Source organism: Alosa sapidissima, chromosome 10, assembly GCF_018492685.1.
Source record: "Alosa sapidissima isolate fAloSap1 chromosome 10, fAloSap1.pri, whole genome shotgun sequence".
Taxonomy (NCBI): Eukaryota; Metazoa; Chordata; class Actinopteri; order Clupeiformes; family Clupeidae; genus Alosa; species Alosa sapidissima.
The window spans coordinates 34,650,816-34,664,636 of NC_055966.1; the positions used below are offsets into that span (position 1 = coordinate 34,650,816).

The following is a 13,821-nucleotide window of genomic DNA, read 5'->3' on the forward strand; positions in this document are numbered from 1 at the left end:
TCGGTCCATGTTTTCACGTTATGCTTTTATCAATAAGACTCTCTGCCTTACCTTTGTAATTACACTGAAATGCTCTGAAAACACACTGAAAATGAACTGTTCTTGAGCAGAGAATATTGCCAGATGCTGTTTGATGGGCTGCTGCTAATATGTTGTACTGAAAGTCTAATGAGTGGTTTAGTCATACTAACATATTTGAGTAGTCTACTTTTTTTAAGATGCCCAATGTTACATACAGTATGTCAATATGAGAAGTGTCCATGGTGTGTGGTCAGTGTTCTGTAATGTATGCATGTGTGTATGTCTTTGTTCTTCTTCCAGGTAAAGAGGACACTCCATCATTGCGTGGGCTTTGTGGCTCTCTGACGTCTGTGGGCAGTTTTAAGTCTCTGACCAGCCTCAAGTCTAGTGAGTGTTTGGCTAGTCCCACCACTGAGATCACCAGTCCAGGACTGACGCCCTCATAGACCCCGCCCCCCCCCAAAAGCCTTTTCCCAAAACCTCTTTAGACCAGGACCACACCTGAACCTCTTTGAACAGCCAAAGCCAGAAACAACATCTGCATCCCACGAAAAAAAAAAATATCTCAACATCAAAACATGAACCATGAAACCAAAAGAAGGTTGGTGTCATGGCATCAGTATTTTACTCGAATACTGTTCTGAACATCTGAGAAGAACGTATTGAACCTATTGATCCAAAGCGTCACACTCCACTCTGTCCTGACACTAGCTTCGACTAGTAGTGCCGCTGGATAGACTAAAAATAGTACCTCCTCATGAGTCTGAAGAAGCAAGACCATTAGGTTGCTGATGCAGACAAACAGATCAGTACTGACGTGTGTGAAGACGGTGAACACAACTTCCTGACCTTTTCCCCTCTATGTTGTGTCTTGGCTTTCCTCTGTTGCTGCTGTAACCATTGTGCTTTTTGAAAGAGAGAAAGAGAGAGGGAGAGAGAGAGAGATAAATTAGGTGTGTGTGAAGTAATCTAATCGCTTTAGGACATATAAGACTGATGATATCCACCTCACAATTTTAAACCATTTCAAGCCAATCCAATAGACCAGCCAGAACAGAGTGTACAGAAATTAGGATCCTTACTCTCAGGGAGAGAGAGAGAGAGAGAGAGAGATCATATTTCCTTTTAATATATCAATTCTTATCAAAACAGGGCCTACTTTGTTTCTCATATCCTGTAGTTATATCTTTCTCACACACACACACCACCCCAGATATACAAGTACAACCCCAAATCAGAAAAGTTGGGACGTTGTGTAAAATGTGAATAAAAACAAAATGTAATAATCTGCAAATCTTTTAAACTCATATTTAGTTGCCAAAAGGACACAGACAACATATTACATGTTGAAAATGACAAATTTGACTTTTTCATGGAAAATATATGTTTTGATACCAGCAACACGTTTCAAAAACAGTTGGGACGGGGGCAACAAAATGCTGGAAAAGCTGTGTACTGATAAAGAAAACAACAACTGGTAACTGGCAACATGATTGGCTATGAAAACAAGCATCCCAGAGAGGTAGAGTAAAGATTTAGGGGTATTCATCACTCTGTGTAAACCTGTGTGGACAAATTACGGTATGTAGCAATGTTATTTTAATGTTTCTTAACATTAAATTATGAGGTATTTAGGGAATTCATCATTACAACAGTACATATCATTAAAATATTCAGAACATCCAGAGAAATATGCAAACAATAACAATATTGGATGGCCATGGTCTTTTGGAACCTCAGATGGCACTGCATTAAAACAAGACCTGTTTCTGTAAAGACAATCATTTTATGGGCTGGAATTTTATGGGCTTTACTTCTCAAAACTAGCAACTGGTCTTCTAAGTTCCTAAACATTTACAGAATTTTGTTAAATGAAGAGGTGAAGCAGCACAGTGGTAAACTTTCCCTGTCCCAACTTTTTTAAAACATGTTGCTGGCAAGAAATTCAAAATGATTATATATTTTCCATTAAATAGTAAACATTTGACATGTTGTCTATGTCCTTTTTGCTGCTAAATATGGGTTTACAAGACTTGTATCATATTATGTTTTCATTTGCATTTTACACAACGTCCCAACTTTTTCTGATTCGGGTTTCTGACCAGAAAGACAATATACCGTAATGACCCAGCATACTGAATGTCAGTACCTTTGGCCACTAGTAGGAAAAACATGTATGTTTTAATCTCCTCCACATGATTGAGAAGCCTAACATTTCAAATGAATTAGAAGATTAGAAGTTACAAAACCCCTGAATAATGCGGCTTTAAGTGTGCAATTTCAAAGTGATCAGGGTAGATCCCTGTGTGTGTGTGGCCTTGGTTTGTGGGAATTCATAATTTTTCAGACCAAAATCATATTAGACACCAGGCTCAAAGTCACAGGCTCAAAATACAAATCAGGCAGCCCATCTGTTTATTTATCTGGAAATCTATCCAAAAAATCATTACTGATATGAATTACAGTTTGAGCACTCAAAAGCTGTAATTGTACTGATATCACAAGTGGAACACTTCAAAGTAACCTGATATGTGCAAAATGTCTGTATTTTAAGACAACTAAATCAGAGAATTATTGGCAAAACTGTTTCCAAACCGTGTTCGCTCTTGTAGCATCCATGTCAGTATTAATCTCTTGGACCTGTTCATGTTTAGATTAGTTCAGATAATATGCCAGCCATGGTACATCAATAGCATTCAGTATGACTATATGACTGGATTAATATTTTATCTGGTAAGATTTAGCCTACAGTTGCAAGTGTGCTTAGATATGAGTAAAATCTCCTGGTCAAGATAAGGTACATTTATCTTATTTCCGTCTGTTTGACAGGCTAGTCCATTTTAGAGGTCAAAAGCTGCTTCAACCACTGTGTTATGCATTTCAACAATGTTATGTAAATGGCATTCATTATTTCAGATATTGAGGAACTCTAATCATATGATCTGCTCTGGTGATTATTCATTTGGTATTTATTCCCAAAGAGATTTCAGAGTTGAGATTGAGGTAAACCACTGTGCCACAGTTAGAACAAGAGCTGTGTTGGGAATAATCCTGTTGTATTTATCCTGCATCCTTCCTCAGGATAATGTTAAGAGAGAGAAAGTGTGTGTGTGTGTGTGTGAGAGAGAGAGAGAGAGGGAGATAGAGAGAGAGAATGACATGGGGAACTCACTTTTAATATATGCCACACATGCCACAAAAGGCTTTTCATTGGCTTAGTGGTAGGAAGTAATTGTTATTTAGTTTCACTTTCAATTAGGGCAGCTTTTCAAACAAACAGTGGAAAAAAAATAAACTTGGCCGTGCAGGAATGTGAGGGTTGCTACTTCAGTGGGATGTTGAAGCTGGACTAAATAAGATGGCTGTATATATCTGCATGGGGTAGGAGAGACTTGTAAGAACAGTGGAGCAGATATGTTCCATACAAGCACATTACAGTAATACCTAATGCCCTTCCCCTAACATCGGGGTGGTATTTAAAGAAGGGGCCAGCTTATAGTAACGGCTCAGTATTAAGTGTCAGGACAGGAAGAATGACACTGTATTATTTAAAGAGGAAGTGATCCATGTGTTTTTTATTTAGTTTGTAAGAAAAGCTTTTTCGAGGACAGATCCTGCGAATTGCACTAGATAAAAATGCTCTCCACTCTGAGTGTTGCTCCCATTATTGCTTGTCTCAGCATTGTTATTATTATGAAGCCTTCTAGCTCGGCTGGGTCAGAGAAATGACTCATCATTTTACTCATAGAAAAGAAATGTTTACAAATCATGAGAACGTAATGTGAATGTATTTTTTGACCCAGCTTATTTCATTTCATAGGTATGTCAGAGAGTCCACTGTCCATCCGTCCATGCATATTCTTTAATGAAGATTACAAGTCTCAATTAGTTATGCCAATTGACCATAACTTATGGTAATGTCAGCACATCTGTCCCACATATAAGTATACATAGAAATTTTGACTTTAAGAGAAGAACATTAAGAGTGGCACCGAGTGAATGAGTAATTAGGATTCAGGCTTCTTCCATCCACAGTTGTCTTTTTATTAAAAGAGTCAATGTAATTGCCATAAGCCTAACATGTTTAGTGTGAAATCAGAAACAATTATGTTGACTGACATTCATTCAAATTTCAAGTCAAAAACAGTTTGATATTGTCTGATACATGAGAGCATGCTGCCATTTTACTGTTGTTGTTAAGACTAAGCTCATAGCATCTTTGTCAAAGTCTTATGACTCACAGTTGCGTGTTCTAGAATCCATGTGTTGAGGATTTCTGCCAAAGTGTGTTCTTTTGTTAGGAAGTTGGTCTGCTCCTTCGGTTATAACGCATTACGTTAGTGCTTATTTGTGTTCAGTTTTATTTTGAATATTTACGGATTATTTTCTTGACTGACATTGAATGGATCATCTCCACCTTTGTTCAGAGGGGTTGAAACTGAATAAACAAATCTGTGTTCAATTTTATCCCTCATTGGAAATGCCTGCTGTTGGTTTCCCTGATGTGATTTGTGGATTAGTTTGAGTTGTACCATGTTCAGTGGGCTGTGTGGGTCGACAGCTTACTGTGTAACAGCTTCACAGGAACCTAGTATGCTTCCAGAATTACAGAGAGCACATTCGACTTTGGTTAACATACTTTGAATATTCTCTGTGTTACATCCAAACTACGTGCAAATTACGAATAATTCTTTCTGAGCCAACTATACATGCCAACAAACAATGACCAATCCAATCTTCTCCCTGTAAGCACAATTAAAAACAAATTTAATAAGTCCAGCCGGCTTTACTCCGATTACTGAAACAGGTTTTCCTGTTGGCTACTATATCCAAATGTCTATGCAACTTTTTACAAAACAAGACAAACAAAAACTGGCAAGAGTGTTTTTTTTTTTTTTTATTGCTGTAGGCCTACTACCAAGTAGAATACAACAGAATACAAGACAGATAGATGACCAGTGATCGTGTTAATGACTGAGGTGCATATGATTGTAACTTTTCAGTGACTATCCTTCAACCTTATACTGACACTTCTAGATTATTTGTTCCTAACTATGTGGTCTGAGGTATTGGTAGTAGTATGGAATCAGGTGTTAAGTATGGAATCGAGTGTTTAACTTCCATTTTGCATTTCAACTGTTAAAGATAGAGATAGATAGATAGATACTTTATTGATCCCCAGGGGAAATTCAAGAAAATGTTAAAATGTGGTGTGGTGGCATCCAGGCTTTCCGAGACCCATTAGAACCAAAGATTCTAGAGCGCTTTGATTAGAACGATATGGAGTCATAATGGTCATTGTGACAGCACAGATGGTTTGCAGGGTTGGATTGAGAATAATGTTGTCAATGTAAGCGAATGCCGAAAGCGGAGTGCGCCATGCTCATTTCGATGCCGGAATCCACAGCACTTAAATGTACACTATGCAAGATTTTCACATTAATATAACCTTATGAATAATAATAATAATAATAATAATAAGAATAATAATACATTTTATTTGTAGAGCGCTTTATCATGTAGCCTACTCAAAGCACTGAACATTGTAGGGTAAAAAAAGACCCTACAAGCCAAGTAATGGGGGAATCGTTCACCTAGCATAGCCATACAACATAATAGCCAGTCCCTAACGAGAGAACCAGCCATGCCATATATCTAGTGGGAGCACTACAGTCACTGAAAATACCTGAACTTGCATAGTATACCTTTAAGATCTTTGATTAGACCTGCATGGAGTCATAATGGTCATTGTGAGTGATGAAGCACAGTAATTTGGCACAGGTAAGGGACAGCACATCATCACAGAGCTCTGGTTTGACCACTCATGCTCACAGCTGTCCTCATGCTTCAAACACAACCCCAGCTTCATCATGGGGAAACACCAAAGACCTTTAACGGGGTGAGAAGATCTCTTCTTCTGGCTTCACAGCACCATCTGCATATTCACTGTTAATAAAAGTAGTTCACTGCTGCTGCCTTATTGTGCATATGGTTGAGTGTAATCAAAAGTGCTTCATGGTAGTTACGGCCTCTTCACAATGAAAACTGATTTACTGGGATGTCATTTTTTTTTTTAAAGTATAATTTACATTTCAGGTATGGCACCCCAGCAAGCATAGAATCACAACAAGCATAGAATCACAACAATGCACTTGGTTTTGTGGGGCAGGAACAGATTTCAGTTTCAACAAACAAGATCACTCTGATTAGATCAGTCCCACCTCAGTGAGAGGGCATTTCATCATTAGATATGGTTACCCTTCAAGACACGTAGTTCAGTTTGGGAACGTGCGCACGTCCTAATTAAGGTGCAGGAGCCAAAAGTCCAAGATCCAGTAAGAAAGAAGGTCCGCACACTTGCCCTCCGGTTATTTTCTTCTTTTGGATTTCAATCCCCACACACGTGTGTGGGGATTGAAATCAAATAAAAGAAAATAAACGGAGAGCAAGTGTGCGGACCTTCTTTCTTAAGGCCCATTCACACCAAAAAACGATAACGATAACTATAAATAAATATCGTTCTCGTTAATATGAATGACGACGTTCACACATAAACTATAACGATAACGACATGAAGAACGATATCGTCGGGGATCACTTTCAGAGCGATTTTCACAACGATAAAATGCTAATAGCCAATTAGAACCCATCGAATTTTAGCCCTCACATTTATTAACACAATGAGAGACTTTGTTTATCGTTGTTCAGTGTAAACGCTTTTATCGTTATGGTTATAGTTATAGTTATCATTATCGTTCTTGGTGTGAATGGGCCTTTACTGTACCTTTCAAGACACTGCATTTATAACACCAGTCCAAGGAATGACTGATCTGGGTCCAGGTGCACTAACTGTTGCACACTCATGGTTACATGATTGAATGATTGATTTTTAAGAGAACAGCGTCAAAAGGCCCCGCGTCTGACCACAACTGGTTCTCTCTGGAGCCATTATTAAAAGAACAGCGTCAAAAGGCCCCGTGTCTGAACACAACTGGTTCTCTCTGGAGCCATTATTAAGAGAACGGCGTCAAAAGGCCCCACGTCTGACCCAGTCCCTTTGCGTCCTCTGGGGAGGAATGTAAAAAGCACTTCAAATTCCACTTCATTTTCCCTGCGTGGACACATGTCTGGAGTCACCGTCGTCCGGCCTTAGGAGCTGCTTGTGTGGAGAGTGGCCAGCGTCCTCTCTCCTCTCTGCTCCTGATTGCGCTTGCGGAAGAAGGCCTTGCCGTACTCGTACGTGCTGATCATGATGGCACAGGCCGGGGCCACCTTGATTAACCTGGGCATGAACCCTGGGAAGGAGAGGAGACAAGGACAGGACTGTTTTTACAGGGATTGTTCATGGGAATATACCCACTATCAGAGCGTTATGGAGACATCTGCTGGCGGCTTGAATTGACACATTACTATTTGAAGAGGAGGACGTAGAGGAGTGACATACAGTAATGTATGGTTTGTGTTTAGAAAATCTGTTAGAAACGCTATTAACTTAAACTATATTAGATATATTATAAAATACACACACAAATCTAGCAGTATATGTGCTTGCATATCTACAGTATTGGGTCATCACATTTGCACGCTCAAACTCTACAGCACAATGTGCTGCTTTACTCAACTCAGATAAAAAGCTTCAGAACTAAATGCTGGTCTAAACAACGTCGCAACTAGAGCACAGTGCTGACCTGCAAATAGTCCAGCCGCTCCACTCTCAGCCACTATCCTCCTCATCACCTCCAGGGTCGAGCACGTTGCCTTGGCGGACACTGAGACAGAGAGCAACACATCACATCAGGCCCAAGGACTGTATGGTCTCTGATCAGGCCAACTTATTCACTGTAAAGTGTAATGAAAATGCAACATGCAAAATTAAGCTAACACATACACTTACACAAGGGGTGTTATGCCAGCTAAACTTTTGAGTGATATTGAAAAATAATAATAATGACGCAATTATCTTTAATCTGTCATATTCAGACTTTCGGCGATTAGTTTATGGGCCCCATACCACTCCACACACAAAAACATTTGCAAATGCATCTTATTGTGCATTATTGTGGATGACAGGCTTCCAACTCCATTCCCCCTTCATATACAAACTCTGTGTGCAATAGGAATGGAACTCAGAATGGAACACAATGGCCTTTAGACAGAGTGCCACTGAAACAGTCTGTCTGTCTGTCTGTCACCTACAGTTCATAGCCTGTAGTTCCCCCAGCTCCACCTGTCTCCTAGTCTTCACCACGTCAAAGGGCAGAGTGGCGATGGAGGCAATCTGTCAAGATAAACCCACAAACACACAAACACATGAGCAATCACTCCTACAGTGAGAATGAGCAAATGAGCTCGTATCAGCACATGGGTTTACGGAACAAAAGAATGACTGAAAAAGTGATCATGTGCTTTTTTTTTTTTTTTTTTTTGCATTTTTAAATCACATGAATTAGGTTTCAAGTTCCTCTTTTTAAGGTAAACTGACCCTCAGATTTCATTGAAGACCAATGACAGCTGCTGCATACTGCCATCTAGCTAAACTAGCAGAGAATATACAAAGCTACACCTGAAGAATAAATGCAGTAACAAACTGTGGCCAACTGTCCTCCATAAAATTTGTTTGGATGCTACTGGTGAATAACCTAAATATATCATATTTTTAGACCAAATAAATGCAATTGTCAAGCAAGTACAACCACTCTACGGTATCCTTTATTTATTTTTCTGAACAAGAACTACAATACCCACGATCCCCAGAACAGAAGCTATGCTGTGATCTCGTTGCCCATTTACAAGTGATAAGTTGTCTGAAAAAAACGGAAAAAAATTAAGTTAAATTAAATTTAAATTCCGCAACGACACGCCCATTTCAAGTCGTCTGACGAGAGGCAATCTCTTACAAACCAGAGGACCCCCAAGTTCGGAGGAGAGTTGTTACGACTTAAAAACAAAGATGGCTGCGCCCTGTGTTTGTGTTAAGTAGTTGTGCTATTCTACTCTTCTTTTTGCTGCTTAGCAAATGTGAATGTCCATTTCAATAACTCATACACATTCCAGTGCCTCAAAGGTATGTGTTACGTTGTCTTGTTGTTTGTGGAATATCGTGGTATGTGTTGTTTATCCGTTGGTGTTGGTAAAAGTGGCTAGCAATGTTGCTGTGTTGCTAAAAACAAAGGCTAGACAACACTACGTTACTCGAGGTGAATAACATGCTCTCTGGCTCATTGTGTTGTGATGAGCGCAAACGCAAACCAGAACGCATATAGCTCGGTCTTACGAGGCAGTGACATCATTTCAGAAGTTACGGGTTGTCCCAATGGACAACGGGATGGCAGGACTACTCACTGATCCAGATAGAGCTCCTGCGATGAAGGTGATGCTGAAGGTGGGATCTCTGGTGCCATGATACTCACACAGCCATATCTTCATCTTCTCATAGTTATACCAGTACATGGCTAAAGAGAGAGCAAGTGTGCAGGTGTAGCACAGTGGAAAGTTATAAAATATTAATCATAAGATACTAATAATGTGATATGACTGACCAGTGCATATGTATTCAATGGTTATGTGTTCACCCTGTCTGTATGGTCACGTCAATGAAGACCTGACATGTTTTACTCACTGACAAAAAAAAACTTTTTTCCTGAGGGGACAAGAAAGTACCTATCTATCAAAAGTATCTATCTAATACAATATGTTGCCAATAGACTTATTTCTTGACTGCCACTATTTTAATACATATTAAACGTGGCAAAGCTTTTGCACATCTCTTTTTGGGGATAGGTGCGTCGGAGAAGACCATGGGTCATGAATCAGTGGTTTTAGAAGAGATCCCGCACACTGTCCATTCCGCATGCAAACATTTATTTGAATATAACACAACGTTTCGGTCTCAGACCTTCATCAGGTAAATTCCTGAATTCCAGGAGGTCTGAGAGCGAAACAAATAAATGTCTGAGACCGAATCAAATAAATGTTTGCATGCAGGATTTCTTCTAAAACCACTAATACTGTACATGCTAAACAAAATAAGTGCCAATGAAACCAGAAATATGTCCAAACATACTCTGGTATATCAGTGCAGAGTAAAAGAGAGGTATAGGGCGAGGAATACCTGAGAATGGGACATCTCTGAGTATGGTGGGGCCCCAGCCCCTCCATAGGGAGAGCCAACCATCATTCACCACTGAAGAGCGAATCACGGCACTGAGTTGCTTGTAAGACTGCCTTTCTGACTGCAGCTTTGTGCGGATCAACTCCAGCGGGCTAATTACTGTAGCAGAGCCCACTGCAACACACACACACACACACACACACACACACACACACACACACACACACAACACAACACAACACATATACACACAAACACACAAAACACACACACACACACACACACAAAACAAAACTTATACAATAATACAATGCCTAGACATGTCTAGACACAAATGTATGCACACAAAATGGGTAGGTAGTTTTGTTTTTTTACTCTCCCCAGCATTCTCTCATCATGTTTTGCTTTCATATAAGGTATTTATCTATCTATCTATCTATCTATCTATCTATCTATCTATCTATCTATTTCAGGTAACAATAACCAAATATTGTTTCTCTCACGTTCACTGCTTGCATTTCATTAGTGCTATTAGGAACTTAACATACACCCATGCATTCCACCTGTGGACCACCCTCCACATCATGAGCTATTTGACTAGAGAAATGCAAATGTATTGTTATGAAATGCAAATGGCATGTTATGAAATGCAAATGTAATGTTATGGAGTGCAAATGTAATGTTATGAAATGCACTGCAATGCAAATGTAATGTTATGCAATGCAAATGTAATGTTATGAAATGCAAATGTAATGTTATGAAATGCAAATGTAATGTTATGAAATGCAAATGTAATGTTATGAAATGCAATTCAGATGTTACCCCGAGCGATGGCTCCAGCTAATAGCGGTGCCAGATCAGCTCTCTCTCCCATTCTGCTCCTCATTATGGCACAAAGCTGGTCGTAACATGTGAAATAAATCACCGTTGCTGGCACAGCCATGACTCTGGAACACACACACACACACACACACACACACACACACACACACACAGGTATATCGATTAGAATGCCAACTTTGTGCTATCAAAGAACATGCCTGCTCAATGAGTCTGCCTGCAGGCAGTCACATAGATCAACCAACCAAACTAAAATATCTAGCAATAGTGAGGAAAGTGAGAGGATGTGTGCATGAGAGAGCACACATATCTAGCAATAGTGAGGAAAGTGAGAGGATGTGTGCATGAGAGAGCACACATATCTAGCAATAGTGAGGAAAGTGAGAGGATGTGTGCATGAGAGAGCACACATATCTAGCAATAGTGAGGAAAGTGAGAGGATGTGTGCATGAGAGAGGACGGATGCATGGTAATGCTAAAAAATTCCTTACAGTGTTGGTGGGAGCCCACTCCATAACGAAGTCATTCCTTCTCCACGGATAATCTTTAAGAACGCATCCTGAAGCGGATCCGAGACACAAGAAAAGACATACAGCTTATTGGGCCAACTTCCCTGGTAGTTCCACAACACTATGCTGACATTTGGTACAGCCAGATGAGGAATTAAAGGAACCGTATGTAAGATTGTGGCCAAAACTAGTACTACAATCACTTTCAAATTACTGTAGAGCGGTGTATCCCCTCCCCCTCTGACTGGCATAGCTGGCAACCCGGATGCTGAAACACTACTGACTTTGTGATTAGTAGATAGGTAGAGGGTGGCGCATCAGCCCAAACACAACATGACATCAACATCAGTTGAGGGCTGTAACTTCACTTTTTAAATGACAATATCCTGGCCGGACTACTGTTGTCAGTGATATAAGTATTAGAAATGAACATGATTTCTTAATGTCCAGTGACATATCAGGGCCATTTTATGATTAATTGAAATACATTTCTTACATACAGTTCCTTTAATTACGTTTCCTTCACTTTAAATCACAAGACAAAGTTGCAACTTGCACATCACAAGATAAAGTCTAACTAACATTAGTTTTATATAAACAGGCTGGTATTGGCCTGGAACCACTAAAAACAAAGACTTTCTATATCATGTTTACATTCTATGAAGAGTTCAGATGCAAAACCCTCTAAATCCATCTGACCACTTTTCTTTTACATCAGGCTCTTACAGGTTTTTGTCTACAAATCGATATTTCAGACTAGGAAGAGAGTGGTATTTAGCGGGTTTTGAAGCTATATTATTTCATTAACGTATACTATGTGTGGAGAGCATTCACTCACCATGGTCCCTCACCATCTCATTTTTGACATGTGGCATTTAGAGGCTTTTTGCACCTGAATTCAACGCATATACTGACAACAACTTCTTATTGAACCCCAAGGAGACCCAGGGACTCCGCCCATTGCTTGTCAGTTGTCACTCACCAGGGTTCCACTGAAGTGCCCTGGGGCTTTGTACCAAGCCTTTGCATTTCCATTCTCACATACGCAAATGTGATCCATGAGTCCGTTGCAGTATACAAAACATTTTCCTATAGGTGCAAAAGGTAAAAACATATATTTACATATATAATAGAAAATGCTCAGTAAAGGAGCCAGCACAGACCAACATTTCTCCGTTTACCTTTATACAAAGGGGTCTTCTGAGCTTGAATTCTGATCTTAACAACGTCCAAGGGCGTGACTGCATAAAACATGCATAGAAATAAATGTAAACAAAGGGCAAATGTGTTTTTATTGGTTACAGACATGGCTTGTCTAAAATGAATAGTGTTGACGTGCGTCTACAGTTTTAGTCAATGGCGTGGCTGACATTTGAGAGGTTGAGGTTCCTAATCACTTTACCCAACAGCGATGTGAGGATGGCGCCAGAGCAGGAGGCAACCATCTGCTGTAACGGCGTGATATCCGAGTGCTCTGGAGAACTTTGGGAACTCATCTTGATGCCTACCTATTTCAAAAACATATTTTTAAGTACACTTCATCTTGTCAAAGAAATCCCTACAAACATGTATAATCGATTTCATGACTAAATTATCGACTACTATTCTGGTTTAACCTTTGCTCCAGCAACAGAGAGGATAGCCTAATATACTCCTGATATCCTTCGAGACCCATGCTGGTTCTTGTCAGATGACCATTCATCATTAACTTCATAATCAACAACTGAAAAATAAACATGTATCAAAAAAGTTTTATTCCTACCAGAATGCTGCTTCTTTCTGGATGTTTAGGTTCCCATTAGCTTGTTGTCCACATTTGGCCGACAACTGTTGCAGAATAAGCCAGTGTTACCGAAGGTAATTGCACACTGACTGCTAGTGCTAGATCCCATACGGTTGCCAATTAGCTATAGCTAGCATAGAGAATGTCACATGAGTAAACTGAATTTCATTAAGTACTATCGTGACAATAAATGGGCCCGATGACATTACACAAAGACAACACAGATTCCGTCCAGAGTGACAGCAATGACTTACACTTTTGAGGTACAACTACATAACCATGTTGCATGTTACATGCCAGCTGTAGTTTCCGTACACTTACACAATCACATAAGTATCAATTTCATTACCTCACATTCCAGTAGGGGTATGGAGTACGTGCAAACACTGCCACACTATATACAAACATGAAATATTACTATATGTGCAAATAATCATATTCCAATTATTATGGGTACAACACATGCTTTCGCTGTGCTGAAACGTGGGTGCAAATAGTTTTATTGTTTTGAGTGTAAGATTTTTGTCGAAACTGCCGAAACAAATCTAACTGCAAGA

At 39.6% G+C, this 13,821-nt stretch overlaps 2 protein-coding genes across 8 annotated transcripts in view; one reads left to right on the plus strand and one right to left on the minus strand.

Annotated features, from left to right (window-relative positions):
- rundc3b (RUN domain containing 3b) overlaps window positions 1-570 on the plus strand; it is a 17,813-nt gene extending 17,243 nt beyond the window's left edge. For 3 of the 4 annotated variants that reach the window (XM_042105697.1, XM_042105700.1, XM_042105699.1), the window contains one exon: window positions 322-570. In XM_042105697.1, coding sequence (XP_041961631.1) covers window positions 322-467 — 146 coding nt within the window. In that variant the 3' untranslated portion in view covers window positions 468-570. The other variant, XM_042105698.1, reaches the window with a different exon arrangement.
- A 6,112-nt stretch (window positions 571-6,682) lies between these two features.
- slc25a40 (solute carrier family 25 member 40) lies at window positions 6,683-13,751 on the minus strand. Of its 4 annotated transcripts, none has more exons than XM_042105708.1 (12): window positions 13,614-13,751; window positions 13,244-13,308; window positions 12,884-12,985; window positions 12,663-12,722; window positions 12,464-12,570; window positions 11,464-11,531; window positions 10,955-11,079; window positions 10,133-10,306; window positions 9,364-9,473; window positions 8,218-8,299; window positions 7,710-7,790; window positions 6,683-7,316 (listed from the first exon to the last, which is right to left on the minus strand). In XM_042105708.1, exons 3-12 carry the CDS (start codon window positions 12,975-12,977, stop codon window positions 7,171-7,173), a joined length of 1,047 nt encoding a protein of 348 aa, XP_041961642.1. In that variant the 5' UTR covers window positions 12,978-12,985; window positions 13,244-13,308; window positions 13,614-13,751; the 3' UTR covers window positions 6,683-7,170. The 4 variants fall into 4 exon arrangements, with proteins under 4 accessions (XP_041961642.1, XP_041961640.1, XP_041961641.1 ...); XM_042105706.1 differs by having other exon boundaries at window positions 12,884-12,989; window positions 13,614-13,750; XM_042105707.1 differs by lacking the exon at window positions 13,614-13,751 and adding an exon at window positions 13,519-13,592.
- Between the last annotated feature and the right edge of the window lie 70 nt (window positions 13,752-13,821).